Genomic DNA, 21,120 nt, shown 5'->3' on the forward strand with positions numbered 1-21,120 from the left:
GAGAGCTGTAGTATAGTGACTCAACCCTGACAGTTTGGAGCTATGATGAGTCTGTTTGGTCTCCCATTGATATCTTTACACGGTCTGTTACCAGTTCATATGATCCTTAATATATTCACAAATGTGAAGGCAGACATCCAACGTATTCTACTGTAAGATCATGGCTGCCATTACAACCTCTGTTTCCTGACTAACTTGTCTTCCAGAGGACCATAGAGGTGATCAGCTCAGCAGACTGTGGAGCTCCCCTGGAAGAAGGCATGAATACTGAGGACTACCTCCATTACATGACTCCTGTTGACCAGCAGGAAGAGGTACTGTACTGTAGGAATACTGAGGACTACCTCCATTACATGACTCCTGTTGACCAGCAGGAAGAGGTACTGAGGACTACCTCCATTACATGACTCCTGTTGACCAGCAGGAAGAGGTACTGAGGACTACCTCCATTACATGACTCCTGTTGACCAGCAGGAAGAGGTACTGAGGACTACCTCATTACATGACTCCTGTTGACCAGCATGAAGAGGTACTGTACTGTAGGAATACTGATGTCTACCTCATTACACGACTCCTGTTGACCAGCAGGAAGAGGTACTGTACTGTAGGAGTACCTCATTACATGACTCCTGTTGAACAGCAGGGAGAGGTACTGTACTGTAGGACTACCTCATTACATGACTCCTGTTGAACAGCAGGAAGAGGTACTGTAGGACTACCTCATTACATGACTCCTGTTGACCAGCAGGAAGAGGTACTGTACTGTAGGACTACCTCATTACATGACTCCTGTTGAACAGCAGGGAGAGGTACTGTACTGTAATTGACTCTACCATGTTGACCAGCAGGAAGAAGTCCTGTACTGTAATTGACTCTACCATGTTGACCAGCAGGAAGAGGTCCTGTACTGTAATTGACTCTACCATGTTGACCAGCAGGAAGAAGTCCTGTACTGTAATTGACTCTACCATGTTGACCAGCAGGAAGAGGTCCTGTACTGTAATTGACTACCATGTTGACCAGCAGGAAGAAGTCCTGTACTGTAATTGACTCTACCATGTTGAACAGCAGGAAGAGGTCCTGTACTGTAATTGACTACCATGTTGAACAGCAGGAAGAGGTCCTGTACTGTAATTGACTCTACCATGTTGAACAGCAGGAAGAGGTCCTGTACTGTAATTGACTCTACCATGTTGAACAGCAGGAAGAGGTCCTGTACTGTAATTGACTCTACCATGGGCTCTGCTTAAGTTGTTGCTCACAGCTGATGTCTTAGTTTGCTGTTTTAGTTTACTACCTGGATTAAAAAGACAAGTAGATGAATAAATCATACATATTGTATTATTGTGTATTGTTTCTGAGTTAGTATCACTCCTTTTCTAAAACTCCTCTTCCAAGTCAGTGCTGTTTCCCATAAGACCACAGGGGGGTGCTGTCACACTGTTGACGACCTCTTCACTGAGAACTGAAGCCTGACCTTATGACTGATCACTGTGTCACGACTACTACTAGTACATACCATAACGATTGATTGAAACATGTAGTAACAGATTGTAAGGGTAGGAGATGGTAGTTACCATAACGATTGATTGAAACATGTAGTAACAGATTGTAAGGGTAGGAGATGGTAGTTACCATAACGATTGATTGTAACATGTAGTAACAGATTGTAAGGGTAGGAGATGGTAGTTACCATAACGATTGATTGAAACATGTAGTAACAGATTGTAAGGGTAGGAGATGGTAGTTACCATAACGATTGATTGAAACATGTAGTAACAGGATGTAAGGGTAGGAGATGGTAGTTACCGTAACGATTGATTGAAACATGTAGTAACAGATTGTAAGGGTAGGAGATGGTAGTTACCGTAACGATTGATTGAAACATGTAGTAACAGATTGTAAGGGTAGGAGATGGTAGTTACCGTAACGATTGATTGTAACATGTAGTAACAGATTGTAAGGGTAGGAGATGGTAGTTACCGTAACGATTGATTGAAACATGTAGTAACAGATTGTAAGGGTAGGAGATGGTAGTTACCGTAACGATTGATTGAAACATGTAGTAACAGATTGTAAGGGTAGGAGATGGTAGTTACCGTAACGATTGATTGAAACATGTAGTAACAGATTGTAAGGGTAGGAGATGGTAGTTACCATAACGATTGATTGAAACATGTAGTAACAGATTGTAAGGGTAGGAGATGGTAGTTACCATAACGATTGATTGAAACATGTAGTAACAGATTGTAAGGGTAGGAGATGGTAGTTACCGTAACGATTGATTGAAACATGTAGTAACAGATTGTAAGGGTAGGAGATGGTAGTTACCGTAACGATTGATTGAAACATGTAGTAACAGATTGTAAGGGTAGGAGATGGTAGTTACCGTAACGATTGATTGAAACATGTAGTAACAGATTGTAAGGGTAGGAGATGGTAGTTACCGTAACGATTGATTGAAACATGTAGTAACAGATTGTAAGGGTAGGAGATGGTAGTTACCGTAACGATTGATTGAAACATGTAGTAACAGATTGTAAGGGTAGGAGATGGTAGTTACCATAACGATTGATTGAAACATTATAGTAGCAGAATGTAAGGGTAGGAGATGGTAGTTACCATAACGATTGATTGAAACATGTAGTAACAGATTGTAAGGGTAGGAGATGGTAGTTACCATAACGATTGATTGAAACATTATAGTAGCAGAATGTAAGGGTAGGAGATGGTAGTTACCATAACGGTTGATTGTAACATGTAGTAACAGATTGTAAGGGTAGGAGATGGTAGTTAAAGTTGTAATTGTATTCTGAACATGTAACAGGGTAGGAGATGGTAGTTAAAGTTGTAATGGTATTCTGAACATGTAACAGGGTAGGAGATGGTAGTTAAAGTTGTAATGGTATTCTGTAAGGGTAGGAGATGGTAGTTAAAGTTGTAATGGTATTCTGAACATGTAACAGGGTAGGAGATGGTAGGTAAAGTTGTAATGGTATTCTGTAAGGGTAGGAGATGGTAGTTAAAGTTGTAATGGTATTCTGAACATGTAACAGGGTAGGAGATGGTAGGTAAAGTTGTAATGGTATTCTGAACATGTAACAGGGTGTAAGGGTAGGAGATGGTAGGTAAAGTTGTAATGGTATTCTGAACATGTAACAGGGTAGGAGATGGTGGTTAAAGTTGTAATGGTATTCTGAACATGTAACAGGGTAGGAGATGGTAGTTAAAGTTGTAATGGTATTCTGAACATGTAACAGGGTGTAAGGGTAGGAGATGGTGGTTAAAGTTGTAATGGTATTCTGAACATGTAACAGGATGTAAGGGTAGGAGATGGTAGTTAAAGTTGTAATGGTATTCTGTAAGGGTAGGAGATGGTAGTTAAAGTTGTAATGGTATTCTGTAAGGGTAGGAGATGGTAGTTAAAGTTGTAATGGTATTCTGAACATGTAACAGGAAGTAAGGGTAGGAGACGGTAGTTAAAGTTGTAATGGTATTCTGAACATGTAACAGGGTAGGAGATGGTAGTTAAAGTTGTAATGGTATTCTGAACATGTAACAGGGTAGGAGATGGTGGTTAAAGTTGTAATGGTATTCTGAACATGTAACAGGGTGTAAGGGTAGGAGATGGTGGTTAAAGTTGTAATGGTATTCTGTAAGGGTAGGAGATGGTAGTTAAAGTTGTAATGGTATTCTGAACATGTAACAGGGTAGGAGATGGTAGGAGATGGTAGGTAAAGTTGTAATGGTATTCTGAACATGTAACAGGGTAGGAGATGGTAGTTAAAGTTGTAATTGTATTCTGAACATGTAACAGGGTAGGAGATGGTAGTTAAAGTTGTAATGGTATTCTGAACATGTAACAGGATGTAAGGGTAGGAGATGGTAGTTAAAGTTGTAATGGTATTCTGAACATGTAACAGGGTGTAAGGGTAGGAGATGGTGGTTAAAGTTGTAATGGTATTCTGTAAGGGTAGGAGATGGTAGTTAAAGTTGTAATGGTATTCTGAACTTGTAACAGGGTGTAAGGGTAGGAGATGGTAGTTAAAGTTGTAATGGTATTCTGAACATGTAACAGGGTAGGAGATGGTGGTTAAAGTTGTAATGGTATTCTGTAAGGGTAGGAGATGGTAGTTAAAGTTGTAATGGTATTCTGAACATGTAACAGGGTAGGAGATGGTAGGTAAAGTTGTAATGGTATTCTGAACATGTAACAGGGTGTAAGGGTAGGAGATGGTAGGTAAAGTTGTAATGGTATTCTGAACATGTAACAGGGTGTAAGGGTAGGAGATGGTAGGTAAAGTTGTAATGGTATTCTGAACATGTAACAGGGTGTAAGGGTAGGAGATGGTAGGTAAAGTTGTAATGGTATTCTGAACATGTAACAGGATGTAAGGGTAGGAGATGGTAGTTAAAGTTGTAATGGTATTCTGAACATGTAACAGGGTAGGAGATGGTAGTTAAAGTTGTAATGGTATTCTGAACATGTAACAGGGTAGGAGATGGTAGTTAAAGTTGTAATGGTATTCTGTAAGGGTAGGAGATGGTAGGAGATGGTAGGAGATGGTAGGAGATGGTAGTTAAAGTTGTAATGGTATTCTGAACATGTAACAGGGTAGGAGATGGTAGTTAAAGTTGTAATGGTATTCTGTAAGGGTAGGAGATGGTAGTTAAAGTTGTAATGGTATTCTGAACATGTAACAGGGTAGGAGATGGTAGGTAAAGTTGTAATGGTATTCTGAACATGTAACAGGATGTAAGGGTAGGAGATGGTGGTTAAAGTTGTAATGGTATTCTGAACATGTAACAGGGTGTAAGGGTAGGAGATGGTGGTTAAAGTTGTAATGGTATTCTGTAAGGGTAGGAGGTGGTAGTTAAAGTTGTAATGGTATTCTGAACATGTAACAGGGTGTAAGGGTAGGAGATGGTAGGTAAAGTTGTAATGGTATTCTGAACATGTAACAGGGTAGGAGATGGTAGTTAAAGTTGTAATGGTATTCAGAACATGTAACAGGTTTAAGGGTAGGAGATGGTAGGTAAAGTTGTAATGGTATTCTGAAAGGGTAGGAGATGGTAGGTAAAGTTGTAATGGTATTCTGAACATGTAACAGGGTGTAAGGGTAGGAGATGGTAGGAGATGGTAGGAGATGGTAGGTAACGTTGTAATGGTATTCTGAACATGTAACAGGGTAGGAGATGGTAGTTATAGTTGTAATGGTATTCTGAACATGTAACAGGGTAGGAGATGGTAGTTAAAGTTGTAATGGTATTCTGAACATGTAACAGGGTAGGAGATGGTAGGTAAAGTTGTAATGGTATTCTGTAAGGGTAGGAGTTGGTAGTTAAAGTTGTAATGGTATTCTGAACGTGTCACAGGGTGTAAGGGTAGGAGATGGTAGGTAAAGTTGTAATGGTATTCTGAACATGTAACAGGGTGTAAGGGTAGGAGATGGTAGTTAAAGTTGTAATGGTATTCTGAACATGTAACAGGGTAGGAGATGGTAGGTAAAGTTGTAATGGTATTCTGAACATGTAACAGGAAGTAAGGGTAGGAGATGGTAGGTAAAGTTGTAATGGTATTCTGAACATGTAACAGGGTAGGAGATGGTAGGTAAAGTTGTAATGGTATTCTGAACATGTAACAGGAAGTAAGGGTAGGAGATGGTAGGTAAAGTTGTAATGGTATTCTGAACATGTAACAGGGTAGGAGATGGTAGGTAAAGTTGTAATGGTATTCTGTAAGGGTAGGAGATGGTAGTTAAAGTTGTAATGGTATTCTGAACATGTAACAGGGTAGGAGATGGTAGGTAAAGTTGTAATAGTATTCTGAACATGTAACAGGGTAAGAGATGGTAGTTAAAGTTGTAATGGTATTCTGAACATGTAACAGGGTAGGATACGGTAGTTAAAGTTGTAATGGTATTCTGAACATGTAACAGGGTGTAAGGGTAGGAGATGGTGGTTAAAGTTGTAATGGTATTCTGTACATGTAACAGGATGTAAGGGTAGGAGATGGTAGTTAAAGTTGTAATTGTATTCTGAACATGTAACAGGGTAGGAGATGGTAGTTAAAGTTGTAATGGTATTCTGAACATGTAACAGGGTAGGAGATGGTAGTTAAAGTTGTAATGGTATTCTGAACATGTAACAGGGTAGGAGATGGTAGGTAAAGTTGTAATGGTATTCTGAACATGTAACAGGATGTAAGGGTAGGAGGTGGTAGTTAAAGTTATAATGGTATTCTGAACATGTAACAGTAAGTAAGGGTAGGAGATGGTGGTTAAAGTTGTAATGGTATTCTGTAAGGGTAGGAGATGGTAGGAGATGGTAGGAGATGGTAGGAGATGGTAGTTAAAGTTGTAATGGTATTCTGAACATGTAACAGGGTAGGAGATGGTAGTTAAAGTTGTAATGGTATTCTGAACATGTAACAGGGTGTAAGGGTAGGAGATGGTGGTTAAAGTTGTAATGGTATTCTGAACATGTAACAGGATGTAAGGGTAGGAGATGGTAGGTAAAGTTGTAATGGTATTCTGTAAGGGTAGGAGATGGTAGTTAAAGTTGTAATGGTATTCTGAACATGTAACAGGGTAGGAGATGGTAGGTAAAGTTGTAATGGTATTCTGAACATGTAACAGGGTGTAAGGGTAGGAGATGGTAGGTAAAGTTATAATGGTATTCTGAACATGTAACAGGAAGTAAGGGTAGGAGATGGTAGGTAAAGTTGTAATGGTATTCTGAACATGTAACAGGGTAGGAGATGGTAGGTAAAGTTGTAATGGTATTCTGAACATGTAACAGGGTAGGAGATGGTAGGTAAAGTTGTAATGGTATTCTGAACATGTAACAGGGTAGGAGATGGTGGTTAAAGTTGTAATGGTATTCTGAACATGTAACAGGAAGTAAGGGTAGGAGATGGTAGTTAAATTGTAATGGTATTCTGAACATGTAACAGGGTAGGAGATGGTAGGTAAAGTTGTAATGGTATTCTGAACATGTAACAGGGTGTAAGGGTAGGAGATGGTAGGTAAAGTTGTAATGGTATTCTGAACATGTAACAGGGTGTAAGGGTAGGAGATGGTAGGTAAAGTTGTAATGGTATTCTGAACATGTAACAGGGTGTAAGGGTAGGAGATGGTAGGTAAAGTTGTAATGGTATTCTGAACATGTAACAGGAAGTAAGGGTAGGAGATGGTAGTTAAAGTTGTAATGGTATTCTGAACATGTAACAGGGTAGGAGATGGTAGTTAAAGTTGTAATGGTATTCTGTAAGGGTAGGAGATGGTAGTTAAAGTTGTAATGGTATTCTGAACATGTAACAGGGTAGGAGATGGTGGTTAAAGTTGTAATGGTATTCTGTAAGGGTAGGAGATGGTAGTTAAAGTTGTAATGGTATTCTGAACATGTAACAGGGTGTAAGGGTAGGAGATGGTAGGTAAAGTTGTAATGGTATTCTGAACATGTAACAGGGTGTAAGGGTAGGAGATGGTAGGTAAAGTTGTAATGGTATTCTGAACATGTAACAGGGTGTAAGGGTAGGAGATGGTAGTTAAAGTTGTAATGGTATTCTGAACATGTAACAGGATGTAAGGGTAGGAGATGGTGGTTAAAGTTGTAATGGTATTCTGTAAGGGTAGGAGATGGTAGTTAAAGTTGTAATGGTATTCTGTAAGGGTAGGAGATGGTAGTTAAAGTTGTAATGGTATTCTGAACATGTAACAGGAAGTAAGGGTAGGAGACGGTAGTTAAAGTTGTAATGGTATTCTGAACATGTAACAGGGTAGGAGATGGTGGTTAAAGTTGTAATGGTATTCTGAACATGTAACAGGATGTAAGGGTAGGAGATGGTAGTTAAAGTTGTAATGGTATTCTGTAAGGGTAGGAGATGGTAGTTAAAGTTGTAATGGTATTCTGTAAGGGTAGGAGATGGTAGTTAAAGTTGTAATGGTATTCTGAACATGTAACAGGAAGTAAGGGTAGGAGACGGTAGTTAAAGTTGTAATGGTATTCTGAACATGTAACAGGGTAGGAGATGGTAGGTAAAGTTGTAATTGTATTCTGAACATGTAACAGGGTAGGAGATGGTAGTTAAAGTTGTAATTGTATTCTGAACATGTAACAGGGTAGGAGATGGTAGTTAAAGTTGTAATTGTATTCTGAACATGTAACAGGGTAGGAGATGGTAGTTAAAGTTGTAATTGTATTCTGAACATGTAACAGGGTAGGAGATGGTAGTTAAAGTTGTAATGGTATTCTGAACATGTAACAGGGTAGGAGATGGTAGTTAAAGTTGTAATGGTATTCTGAACATGTAACAGGGTAGGATACGGTAGTTAAAGTTGTAATGGTATTCTGAACATGTAACAGGGTGTAAGGGTAGGAGATGGTGGTTAAAGTTGTAATGGTATTCTGTACATGTAACAGGATGTAAGGGTAGGAGATGGTAGTTAAAGTTGTAATTGTATTCTGAACATGTAACAGGGTAGGAGATGGTAGTTAAAGTTGTAATGGTATTCTGAACATGTAACAGGGTAGGAGATGGTAGGTAAAGTTGTAATGGTATTCTGTAAGGGTAGGAGGTGGTAGTTAAAGTTATAATGGTATTCTGAACATGTAACAGGAAGTAAGGGTAGGAGATGGTGGTTAAAGTTGTAATGGTATTCTGAACATGTAACAGGGTGTAAGGGTAGGAGATGGTAGGTAAAGTTATAATGGTATTCTGAACATGTAACAGGAAGTAAGGGTAGGAGATGGTAGGTAAAGTTGTAATGGTATTCTGAACATGTAACAGGGTAGGAGATGGTAGGTAAAGTTGTAATGGTATTCTGAACATGTAACAGGGTAGGAGATGGTAGGTAAAGTTGTAATGGTATTCTGAACATGTAACAGGGTAGGAGATGGTGGTTAAAGTTGTAATGGTATTCTGAACATGTAACAGGAAGTAAGGGTAGGAGATGGTAGTTAAATTGTAATGGTATTCTGAACATGTAACAGGGTAGGAGATGGTAGGTAAAGTTGTAATGGTATTCTGAACATGTAACAGGGTGTAAGGGTAGGAGATGGTAGGTAAAGTTGTAATGGTATTCTGAACATGTAACAGGGTGTAAGGGTAGGAGATGGTAGGTAAAGTTGTAATGGTATTCTGAACATGTAACAGGGTGTAAGGGTAGGAGATGGTAGGTAAAGTTGTAATGGTATTCTGAACATGTAACAGGAAGTAAGGGTAGGAGATGGTAGTTAAAGTTGTAATGGTATTCTGAACATGTAACAGGGTAGGAGATGGTAGTTAAAGTTGTAATGGTATTCTGTAAGGGTAGGAGATGGTAGTTAAAGTTGTAATGGTATTCTGAACATGTAACAGGGTAGGAGATGGTGGTTAAAGTTGTAATGGTATTCTGAACATGTAACAGGGTAGGAGATGGTGGTTAAAGTTGTAATGGTATTCTGTAAGGGTAGGAGATGGTAGTTAAAGTTGTAATGGTATTCTGAACATGTAACAGGGTGTAAGGGTAGGAGATGGTAGGTAAAGTTGTAATGGTATTCTGAACATGTAACAGGGTGTAAGGGTAGGAGATGGTAGGTAAAGTTGTAATGGTATTCTGAACATGTAACAGGGTGTAAGGGTAGGAGATGGTAGTTAAAGTTGTAATGGTATTCTGAACATGTAACAGGATGTAAGGGTAGGAGATGGTGGTTAAAGTTGTAATGGTATTCTGTAAGGGTAGGAGATGGTAGTTAAAGTTGTAATGGTATTCTGTAAGGGTAGGAGATGGTAGTTAAAGTTGTAATGGTATTCTGAACATGTAACAGGAAGTAAGGGTAGGAGACGGTAGTTAAAGTTGTAATGGTATTCTGAACATGTAACAGGGTAGGAGATGGTGGTTAAAGTTGTAATGGTATTCTGAACATGTAACAGGATGTAAGGGTAGGAGATGGTAGTTAAAGTTGTAATGGTATTCTGTAAGGGTAGGAGATGGTAGTTAAAGTTGTAATGGTATTCTGTAAGGGTAGGAGATGGTAGTTAAAGTTGTAATGGTATTCTGAACATGTAACAGGAAGTAAGGGTAGGAGACGGTAGTTAAAGTTGTAATGGTATTCTGAACATGTAACAGGGTAGGAGATGGTAGTTAAAGTTGTAATGGTATTCTGAACATGTAACAGGGTAGGAGATGGTGGTTAAAGTTGTAATGGTATTCTGAACATGTAACAGCGTGTAAGGGTAGGAGATGGTGGTTAAAGTTGTAATGGTATTCTGTAAGGGTAGGAGATGGTAGTTAAAGTTGTAATGGTATTCTGAACATGTAACAGGGTAGGAGATGGTAGGAGATGGTAGGTAAAGTTGTAATGGTATTCTGAACATGTAACAGGGTAGGAGATGGTAGTTAAAGTTGTAATTGTATTCTGAACATGTAACAGGGTAGGAGATGGTGGTTAAAGTTGTAATGGTATTCTGAACATGTAACAGGGTAGGAGATGGTAGGTAAAGTTGTAATGGTATTCTGTAAGGGTAGGAGATGGTAGGTAAAGTTGTAATGGTATTCTGAACATGTAACAGGATGTAAGGGTAGGAGATGGTAGTTAAAGTTGTAATGGTATTCTGAACATGTAACAGGGTGTAAGGGTAGGAGATGGTGGTTAAAGTTGTAATGGTATTCTGTAAGGGTAGGAGATGGTAGTTAAAGTTGTAATGGTATTCTGAACTTGTAACAGGGTGTAAGGGTAGGAGATGGTAGTTAAAGTTGTAATGGTATTCTGAACATGTAACAGGGTAGGAGATGGTGGTTAAAGTTGTAATGGTATTCTGTAAGGGTAGGAGATGGTAGTTAAAGTTGTAATGGTATTCTGAACATGTAACAGGGTAGGAGATGGTAGGTAAAGTTGTAATGGTATTCTGAACATGTAACAGGGTGTAAGGGTAGGAGATGGTAGGTAAAGTTGTAATGGTATTCTGAACATGTAACAGGGTGTAAGGGTAGGAGATGGTAGGTAAAGTTGTAATGGTATTCTGAACATGTAACAGGGTGTAAGGGTAGGAGATGGTAGGTAAAGTTGTAATGGTATTCTGAACATGTAACAGGATGTAAGGGTAGGAGATGGTAGTTAAAGTTGTAATGGTATTCTGAACATGTAACAGGGTAGGAGATGGTAGTTAAAGTTGTAATGGTATTCTGAACATGTAACAGGGTGTAAGGGTAGGAGATGGTAGGTAAAGTTGTAATGGTATTCTGAACATGTAACAGGGTAAGAGATGGTAGTTAAAGTTGTAATGGTATTCTGTAAGGGTAGGAGATGGTAGGAGATGGTAGGAGATGGTAGGAGATGGTAGTTAAAGTTGTAATGGTATTCTGTAAGGGTAGGAGATGGTAGGAGATGGTAGGAGATGGTAGGAGATGGTAGTTAAAGTTGTAATGGTATTCTGAACATGTAACAGGGTAGGAGATGGTAGTTAAAGTTGTAATGGTATTCTGTAAGGGTAGGAGATGGTAGTTAAAGTTGTAATGGTATTCTGAACATGTAACAGGGTAGGAGATGGTAGTTAAAGTTGTAATGGTATTCTGAACATGTAACAGGGTTGGAGATGGTAGTTAAAGTTGTAATGGTATTCTGAACATGTAACAGGATGTAAGGGTAGGAGATGGTGGTTAAAGTTGTAATGGTATTCTGAACATGTAACAGGGTAGGAGATGGTGGTTAAAGTTGTAATGGTATTCTGTAAGGGTAGGAGGTGGTAGTTAAAGTTGTAATGGTATTCTGAACATGTAACAGGGTGTAAGGGTAGGAGATGGTAGTTAAAGTTGTAATGGTATTCTGAACATGTAACAGGGTAGGAGATGGTGGTTAAAGTTGTAATGGTATTCTGAACATGTAACAGGGTAGGAGATGGTGGTTAAAGTTGTAATGGTATTCTGTAAGGGTAGGAGGTGGTAGTTAAAGTTGTAATGGTATTCTGAACATGTAACAGGGTGTAAGGGTAGGAGATGGTAGGTAAAGTTGTAATGGTATTCTGAACATGTAACAGGGTAGGAGATGGTAGTTAAAGTTGTAATGGTATTCAGAACATGTAACAGGTTTAAGGGTAGGAGATGGTAGGTAAAGTTGTAATGGTATTCTGAAAGGGTAGGAGATGGTAGGTAAAGTTGTAATGGTATTCTGAACATGTAACAGGGTGTAAGGGTAGGAGATGGTAGGAGATGGTAGGAGATGGTAGGTAACGTTGTAATGGTATTCTGAACATGTAACAGGGTAGGAGATGGTAGTTATAGTTGTAATGGTATTCTGAACATGTAACAGGGTAGGAGATGGTAGGTAAAGTTGTAATGGTATTCTGTAAGGGTAGGAGATGGTAGTTAAAGTTGTAATGGTATTCTGAACATGTCACAGGGTGTAAGGGTAGGAGATGGTAGGTAAAGTTGTAATGGTATTCTGAACATGTAACAGGAAGTAAGGGTAGGAGATGGTAGTTAAAGTTGTAATGGTATTCTGAACATGTAACAGGGTGTAAGGGTAGGAGATGGTAGGTAAAGTTGTAATGGTATTCTGAACATGTAACAGACAGTAAGGGTAGGAGATGGTAGGTAAAGTTGTAATGGTATTCTGAACATGTAACAGGGTAGGAGATGGTAGTTAAAGTTGTAATGGTATTCTGAACATGTAACAGGGTGTAAGGGTAGGAGATGGTGGTTAAAGTTGTAATGGTATTCTGAACATGTAACAGGGTAGGAGATGGTAGGTAAAGTTGTAATGGTATTCTGAACACGTAACAGGGTAGGAGATGGTAGGTAAAGTTGTAATGGTATTCTGAACATGTAACAGGGTAGGAGATGGTAGGTAAAGTTGTAATGGTATTCTGAACATGTAACAGGGTAGGAGATGGTAGTTAAAGTTGTAATGGTATTCTGAACATTTAACAGGGTGTAAGGGTAGGAGATGGTAGTTAAAGTTGTAATGGTATTCTGAACATGCCAGTAGCTTTGCATTCATCTCATTCCTATTCAACATGCAGAACCATAATGGAACAATAATGTGGATGTCCCTCCTGGAATGTTCTACCTGTCTGATACTGACCCAGGGACAGAGGACCAGCCTGTCTGATAGGTTGTGTTCTGCTGACCCAGAGGACAGAGGACCAGCCTGTCTGATAGGTGGTGTTCTGTTGACCCAGAGGACCAGCCTGTCTGATAGGTTGTGTTCTGTTGACCCAGAGGACCAGCCTGTCTGATAGGTGGTGTTCTGTTGACCCAGAGGACCAGCCTGTCTGATAGGTGGTGTTCTGTTGACCCAGAGGACCAGCCTGTCTGATAGGTGGTGTTCTGTTGACCCAGAGGACCAGCCTGTCTGATAGGTGGTGTTCTGTTGACCCAGAGGACCAGCCTGTCTGATAGGTGGTGTTCTGTTGACCCAGGGACAGAGGACCAGCCTGTCTGATAGGTGGTGTTCTGCTGACCCAGAGGACCAGCCTGTCTGATAGGTGGTGTTCTGTTGACCCAGGGACAGAGGACCAGCCTGTCTGATAGGTGGTTTTCTGTTGACCCAGGGACAGAGGACCAGCCTGTCTGATAGGTGGTGTTCTGCTGACCCAGGGACAGAGGACCAGCCTGTCTGATAGGTGGTGTTCTGTTGACCCAGGGACAGAGGACCAGCCTGTCTGATAGGTGGTGTTCTGTTGACCCAGAGGACCAGCCTGTCTGATAGGTGGTGTTCTGTTGACCCAGAGGACCAGCCTGTCTGATAGGTGGTGTTCTGTTGACCCAGAGGACCAGCCTGTCTGATAGGTGGTGTTCTGTTGACCCAGAGGACCAGCCTGTCTGATAGGTGGTGTTCTGCTGACCCAGGGACAGAGGACCAGCCTGTCTGATAGGTGGTGTTCTGTTGACCCAGGGACAGAGGACCAGCCTGTCTGATAGGTGGTGTTCTGTTGACCCAGAGACAGAGGACCAGCCTGTCTGATAGATGGTGTTCTTTTGACCCAGAGGACCAGTCTGTCTGATAGGTGGTGTTCTGTTGACCCAGAGGACCAGCCTGTCTGATAGATGGTGTTCTGTTGACCCAGGGACAGAGGACCAGCCTGTCTGATAGGTGGTTTTCTGCTGACCCAGAGGACCAGCCTGTCTGATAGGTGGTGTTCTGTTGACCCAGAGGACCAGCCTGTCTGATAGGTGGTGTTCTGTTGACCCAGAGGACCAGCCTGTCTGATAGGTGGTGTTCTGTTGACCCAGGGACAGAGGACCAGCCTGTCTGATAGGTGGTGTTCTGTTGACCCAGGGACAGAGGACCAGCCTGTCTGATAGGTGGTGTTCTGTTGACCCAGGGACAGAGGTCCAGCCTGTCTGATAGGTGGTGTTCTGTTGACCCAGAGGACCAGCCTGTCTGATAGGTGGTGTTCTGTTGACCCAGGGACAGAGGACCAGCCTGTCTGATAGGTGGTGTTCTGTTGACCCAGAGGACCAGCCTGTCTGATAGATGGTGTTCTGTTGACCCAGAGGACCAGCCTGTCTGATAGGTGGTGTTCTGTTGACCCAGAGGACCAGCCTGTCTGATAGGTGGTGTTCTGTTGACCCAGAGGACCAGTCTGTCTGATAGGTGGTGTTCTGTTGACCCAGAGGACCAGCCTGTCTGATAGGTGGTGTTCTGTTGACCCTGGGACAGAGGTCCAGCCTGTCTGATAGGTGGTGTTCTGCTGACCCAGAGGACCAGCCTGTCTGATAGGTGGTGTTCTGTTGACCCAGAGGTCCAGCCTGTCTGATAGGTGGTGTTCTGTTGACCCAGAGGACCAGTCTGTCTGATAGGTGGTGTTCTGTTGACCCAGAGGACCAGTCTGTCTGATAGATGGTGTTCTGTTGACCCAGAGGACCAGCCTGTCTGATAGGTGGTGTTCTGTTGACCCAGAGGACCAGCCTGTCTGATAGATGGTGTTCTGTTGACCCAGAGGACCAGCCTGTCTGATAGGTGGTGTTCTGTTGACCCAGAGGACCAGCCTGTCTGATAGGTGGTGTTCTGTTGACCCAGAGGACCAGCCTGTCTGATAGGTGGTGTTCTGTTGACCCAGGGACAGAGGTCCAGCCTGTCTGATAGGTGGTGTTCTGTTGACCCAGGGACAGGGGACCAGCCTGTCTGATAGGTGGTGTTCTGTTGACCCAGGGACAGAGGACCAGCCTGTCTGATAGGTGGTGTTCTGTTGACCCAGAGGACCAGCCTGTCTGATAGGTGGTGTTCTGTTGACCCAGGGACAGAGGACCAGCCTGTCTGATAGGTGGTGTTCTGTTGACCCAGGGACAGAGGACCAGCCTGTCTGATAGGTGGTGTTCTGTTGACCCAGAGGACCAGTCTGTCTGATAGGTGGTGTTCTGTTGACCCAGAGGACCAGCCTGTCTGATAGGTGGTGTTCTGTTGACCCAGGGACAGAGGACCAGCCTGTCTGATAGGTGGTGTTCTGTTGACCCAGAGGACCAGCCTGTCTGATAGGTGGTGTTCTGTTGACCCAGAGGACCAGCCTGTCTGATAGGTGGTGTTCTGTTGACCCAGGGACAGAGGACCAGCCTGTCTGATAGTTGGTGTTCTGTTGACCCAGAGGACCAGCCTGTCTGATAGGTGGTGTTATGTTGACCCAGAGGACCAGCCTGTCTGATAGGTGGTGTTCTGTTGACCCAGGGACAGAGGACCAGCCTGTCTGATAGGTGGTGTTCTGTTGACCCAGAGGACCAGCCTGTCTGATAGATGGTGTTCTGTTGACCCAGAGGACCAGCCTGTCTGATAGATGGCGTTCTGTTGACCCAGAGGACCAGCCTGTCTGATAGGTGGTGTTCTGTTGACCCAGGGACAGAGGACCAGCCTGTCTGATAGGTGGTGTTCTGTTGACCCAGAGGACCAGCCTGTCTGATAGGTGGTGTTCTGTTGACCCAGAGACAGAGGTCCAGCCTGTCTGATAGGTGGTGTTCTGTTGACCCAGAGACAGAGGACCAGCCTGTCTGATAGGTGGTGTTCTGTTGACCCAGGGGACCAGCCTGTCTGATAGATGGTGTTCTGTTGACCCAGGGACAGAGGACCAGCCTGTCTGATAGGTGGTTTTCTGTTGACCCAGAGGACCAGCCTGTCTGATAGGTGGTGTTCTGTTGACCCAGAGGACCAGCCTGTCTGATAGGTGGTGTTCTGTTGACCCAGGGACAGAGGACCAGCCTGTCTGATAGGTGGTGTTCTGCTGACCCAGAGGACCAGCCTGTCTGATAGGTGGTGTTCTGTTGACCCAGGGACAGAGGACCAGCCTGTCTGATAGGTGGTTTTCTGTTGACCCAGGGACAGAGGACCAGCCTGTCTGATAGGTGGTGTTCTGTTGACCCAGAGGACCAGCCTGTCTGATAGGTGGTGTTCTGTTGACCCAGAGGACCAGCCTGTCTGATAGGTGGTGTTCTGTTGACCCAGAGGACCAGCCTGTCTGATAGGTGGTGTTCTGTTGACCCAGAGGACCAGCCTGTCTGATAGGTGGTGTTCTGTTGACCCAGAGGACCAGCCTGTCTGATAGGTGGTGTTCTGTTGACCCAGAGGACCAGCCTGTCTGATAGGTGGTGTTCTGTTGACCCAGAGGACCAGCCTGTCTGATAGGTGGTGTTCTGTTGACCCAGAGGACCAGCCTGTCTGATAGGTGGTGTTCTGCTGACCCAGAGGACCAGCCTGTCTGATAGGTGGTTTTCTGTTGACCCAGGGACAGAGGACCAGCCTGTCTGATAGGTGGTGTTCTGCTGACCCAGAGGACCAGCCTGTCTGATAGGTGGTTTTCTGTTGACCCAGGGACAGAGGACCAGCCTGTCTGATAGGTGGTGTTCTGCTGACCCAGGGACAGAGGACCAGCCTGTCTGATAGATGGTGTTCTGTTGACCCAGAGGACCAGCCTGTCTGATAGGTGGTGTTCTGTTGACCCAGAGGACCAGCCTGTCTGATAGGTGGTGTTCTGTTGACCCAGGGACAGAGGACCAGCCTGTCTGATAGGTGGTGTTCTGCTGACCCAGGGACAGAGGACCAGCCTGTCTGATAGGTGGTGTTCTGTTGACCCAGGGACAGAGGACCAGCCTGTCTGATAGGTGGTGTTCTGCTGACCCAGGGACAGAGGTCCAGCCTGTCTGATAGGTGGTGTTCTGTTGACCCAGAGGACCAGCCTGTCTGATAGGTGGTGTTCTGCTGACCCAGGGACAGAGGACCAGCCTGTCTGATAGGTGGTGTTCTGTTGACCCAGAGGACCAGCCTGTCTGATAGGTGGTGTTCTGTTGACCCAGAGGACCAGCCTGTCTGATAGGTGGTGTTCTGTTGACCCAGAGGACCAGCCTGTCTGATAGGTGGTGTTCTGTTGACCCAGAGGACCAGCCTGTCTGATAGGTGGTGTTCTGCTGACCCAGGGACAGAGGACCAGCCTGTCTGATAGGTGGTGTTCTGTTGACCCAGGGACAGAGGACCAGCCTGTCTGATAGGTGGTGTTCTGTTGACCCAGAGACAGAGGACCAGCCTGTCTGATAGATGGTGTTCTTTTGACCCAGAGGACCAGTCTGTCTGATAGGTGGTGTTCTGTTGACCCAGAGGACCAGCCTGTCTGATAGATGGTGTTCTGTTGACCCAGGGACAGAGGACCAGCCTGTCTGATAGGTGGTGTTCTGCTGACCCAGAGGACCAGCCTGTCTGATAGGTGGTGTTCTGTTGACCCAGAGGACCAGCCTGTCTGATAGGTGGTGTTCTGTTGACCCAGAGGACCAGCCTGTCTGATAGGTGGTGTTCTGTTGACCCAGGGACAGAGGACCAGCCTGTCTGATAGGTGGTGTTCTGTTGACCCAGGGACAGAGGACCAGCCTGTCTGATAGGTGGTGTTCTGTTGACCCAGAGGACCAGTCTGTCTGATAGGTGGTGTTCTGTTGACCCAGGGACAGAGGTCCAGCCTGTCTGATAGGTGGTGTTCTGTTGACCCAGAGGACCAGCCTGTCTGATGGGTGGTGTTCTGTTGACCCAGGGACAGAGGACCAGCCTGTCTGATAGGTGGTGTTCTGTTGACCCAGAGGACCAGCCTGTCTGATAGGTGGTGTTCTGTTGACCCAGAGGACCAGCCTGTCTGATAGGTGGTGTTCTGTTGACCCAGAGGACCAGCCTGTCTGATAGGTGGTGTTCTGTTGACCCAGAGGACCAGCCTGTCTGATAGGTGGTGTTCTGTTGACCCAGAGGACCAGTCTGTCTGATAGATGGTGTTCTGTTGACCCAGGGACAGGGGACCAGCCTGTCTGATAGGTGGTGTTCTGTTGACCCAGAGGACCAGTCTGTCTGATAGGTGGTGTTCTGTTGACCCAGAGGACCAGCCTGTCTGATAGGTGGTGTTCTGTTGACCCTGGGACAGAGGACCAGCCTGTCTGATAGGTGGTGTTCTGTTGACCCAGAGGACCAGCCTGTCTGATAGGTGGTGTTCTGTTGACCCAGAGGACCAGTCTGTCTGATAGGTGGTGTTCTGTTGACCCAGAGGACCAGCCTGTCTGATAGGTGGTGTTCTGTTGACCCTGGGACAGAGGTCCAGCCTGTCTGATAGGTGGTGTTCTGCTGACCCAGAGGACCAGCCTGTCTGATAGGTGGTGTTCTGTTGACCCAGAGGTCCAGCCTGTCTGATAGGTGGTGTTCTGTTGACCCAGAGGACCAGTCTGTCTGATAGGTGGTGTTCTGTTGACCCAGAGGACCAGTCTGTCTGATAGATGGTGTTCTGTTGACCCAGAGGACCAGCCTGTCTGATAGGTGGTGTTCTGTTGACCCAGAGGACCAGCCTGTCTGATAGATGGTGTTCTGTTGACCCAGAGGACCAGCCTGTCTGATAGGTGGTGTTCTGTTGACCCAGAGGACCAGCCTGTCTGATAGGTGGTGTTCTGTTGACCCAGAGGACCAGCCTGTCTGATAGGTGGTGTTCTGTTGACCCAGGGACAGAGGTCCAGCCTGTCTGATAGGTGGTGTTCTGTTGACCCAGGGACAGGGGACCAGCCTGTCTGATAGGTGGTGTTCTGTTGACCCAGGGACAGAGGACCAGCCTGTCTGATAGGTGGTGTTCTGTTGACCCAGAGGACCAGCCTGTCTGATAGGTGGTGTTCTGTTGACCCAGGGACAGAGGACCAGCCTGTCTGATAGGTGGTGTTCTGTTGACCCAGGGACAGAGGACCAGCCTGTCTGATAGGTGGTGTTCTGTTGACCCAGAGGACCAGTCTGTCTGATAGGTGGTGTTCTGTTGACCCAGAGGACCAGCCTGTCTGATAGGTGGTGTTCTGTTGACCCAGGGACAGAGGACCAGCCTGTCTGATAGGTGGTGTTCTGTTGACCCAGAGGACCAGCCTGTCTGATAGGTGGTGTTCTGTTGACCCAGAGGACCAGCCTGTCTGATAGGTGGTGTTCTGTTGACCCAGGGACAGAGGACCAGCCTGTCTGATAGGTGGTGTTCTGTTGACCCAGGGACAGAGGACCAGCCTGTCTGATAGGTGGTGTTCTGTTGACCCAGAGGACCAGCCTGTCTGATAGGTGGTGTTCTGTTGACCCAGGGACAGAGGACCAGCCTGTCTGATAGGTGGTGTTCTGTTGACCCAGGGACAGAGGACCAGCCTGTCTGATAGGTGGTGTTCTGTTGACCCAGAGGACCAGTCTGTCTGATAGGTGGTGTTCTGTTGACCCAGAGGACCAGCCTGTCTGATAGGTGGTGTTCTGTTGACCCAGGGACAGAGGACCAGCCTGTCTGATAGGTGGTGTTCTGTTGACCCAGAGACAGAGGTCCAGCCTGTCTGATAGGTGGTGTTCTGTTGACCCAGAGACAGAGGACCAGCCTGTCTGATAGGTGGTGTTCTGTTGACCCAGGGGACCAGCCTGTCTGATAGATGGTGTTCTGTTGACCCAGGGACAGAGGACCAGCCTGTCTGATAGGTGGTTTTCTGTTGACCCAGGGACAGAGGTCCAGCCTGTCTGATATGTGGTGTTCTGTTGACCCAGAGGACCAGCCTGTCTGATAGGTGGTGTTCTGTTGACCCAGAGGTCCAGCCTGTCTGATAGGTGGTGTTCTGTTGACCCAGAGGTCCAGCCTGTCTGATAGATGGTGTTCTGTTGACCCAGAGGACCAGCCTGTCTGATAGATGGTGTTCTGTTGACCCAGAGGACCAGCCTGTCTGATAGGTGGTGTTCTGTTGACCCAGAGGACCAGCCTGTCTGATAGGTGGTGTTCTGTTGACCCAGAGGACCAGCCTGTCTGATAGGTGGTGTTCTGTTGACCCAGGGACAGAGGTCCAGCCTGTCTGATAGGTGGTGTTCTGTTGACCCAGGGACAGGGGACCAGCCTGTCTGATAGGTGGTGTTCTGTTGACCCAGGGACAGAGGACCAGCCTGTCTGATAGGTGGTGTTCTGTTGACCCAGAGGACCAGCCTGTCTGATAGGTGGTGTTCTGTTGACCCAGGGACAGAGGACCAGCCTGTCTGATAGGTGGTGTTCTGTTGACCCAGGGACAGAGGACCAGCCTGTCTGATAGTTGGTGTTCTGTTGACCCAGAGGACCAGTCTGTCTGATAGGTGGTGTTCTGTTGACCCAGAGGACCAGCCTGTCTGATAGGTGGTGTTCTGTTGACCCAGGGACAGAGGACCAGCCTGTCTGATAGGTGGTGTTCTGTTGACCCAGAGGACCAGCCTGTCTGATAGGTGGTGTTCTGTTGACCCAGAGGACCAGCCTGTCTGATAGGTGGTGTTCTGTTGACCCAGAGACAGAGGTCCAGCCTGTCTGATAGGTGGTGTTCTGTTGACCCAGAGACAGAGGACCAGCCTGTCTGATAGGTGGTGTTCTGTTGACCCAGGGGACCAGCCTGTCTGATAGATGGTGTTCTGTTGACCCAGGGACAGAGGACCAGCCTGTCTGATAGGTGGTTTTCTGTTGACCCAGGGACAGAGGTCCAGCCTGTCTGATATGTGGTGTTCTGTTGACCCAGAGGACCAGCCTGTCTGATAGGTGGTGTTCTGTTGACCCAGAGGTCCAGCCTGTCTGATAGGTGGTGTTCTGTTGACCCAGGGACAGAGGACCAGCCTGTCTGATAGGTGGTTTTCTGTTGACCCAGGGACAGAGGTCCAGCCTGTCTGATAGGTGGTGTT

At 45.2% G+C, this 21,120-nt stretch overlaps 1 protein-coding gene across 1 annotated transcript in view; it reads left to right on the forward strand.

The window, feature by feature from the left end:
• The window catches only part of LOC129865245 (ciliary-associated calcium-binding coiled-coil protein 1-like), a 40,200-nt gene that overhangs the window by 12,470 nt on the left and 6,610 nt on the right, over positions 1–21,120 (forward strand). The window contains exon 6 of the mRNA XM_055937870.1: positions 207–314. Coding sequence (XP_055793845.1) covers positions 207–314 — 108 coding nt within the window. The remainder of the gene's footprint in view (positions 1–206; positions 315–21,120) is intronic.

This window comes from Salvelinus fontinalis, chromosome 1 (genome assembly GCF_029448725.1).
Source record: "Salvelinus fontinalis isolate EN_2023a chromosome 1, ASM2944872v1, whole genome shotgun sequence".
NCBI classification, from domain to species: domain Eukaryota; kingdom Metazoa; phylum Chordata; class Actinopteri; order Salmoniformes; family Salmonidae; genus Salvelinus; species Salvelinus fontinalis.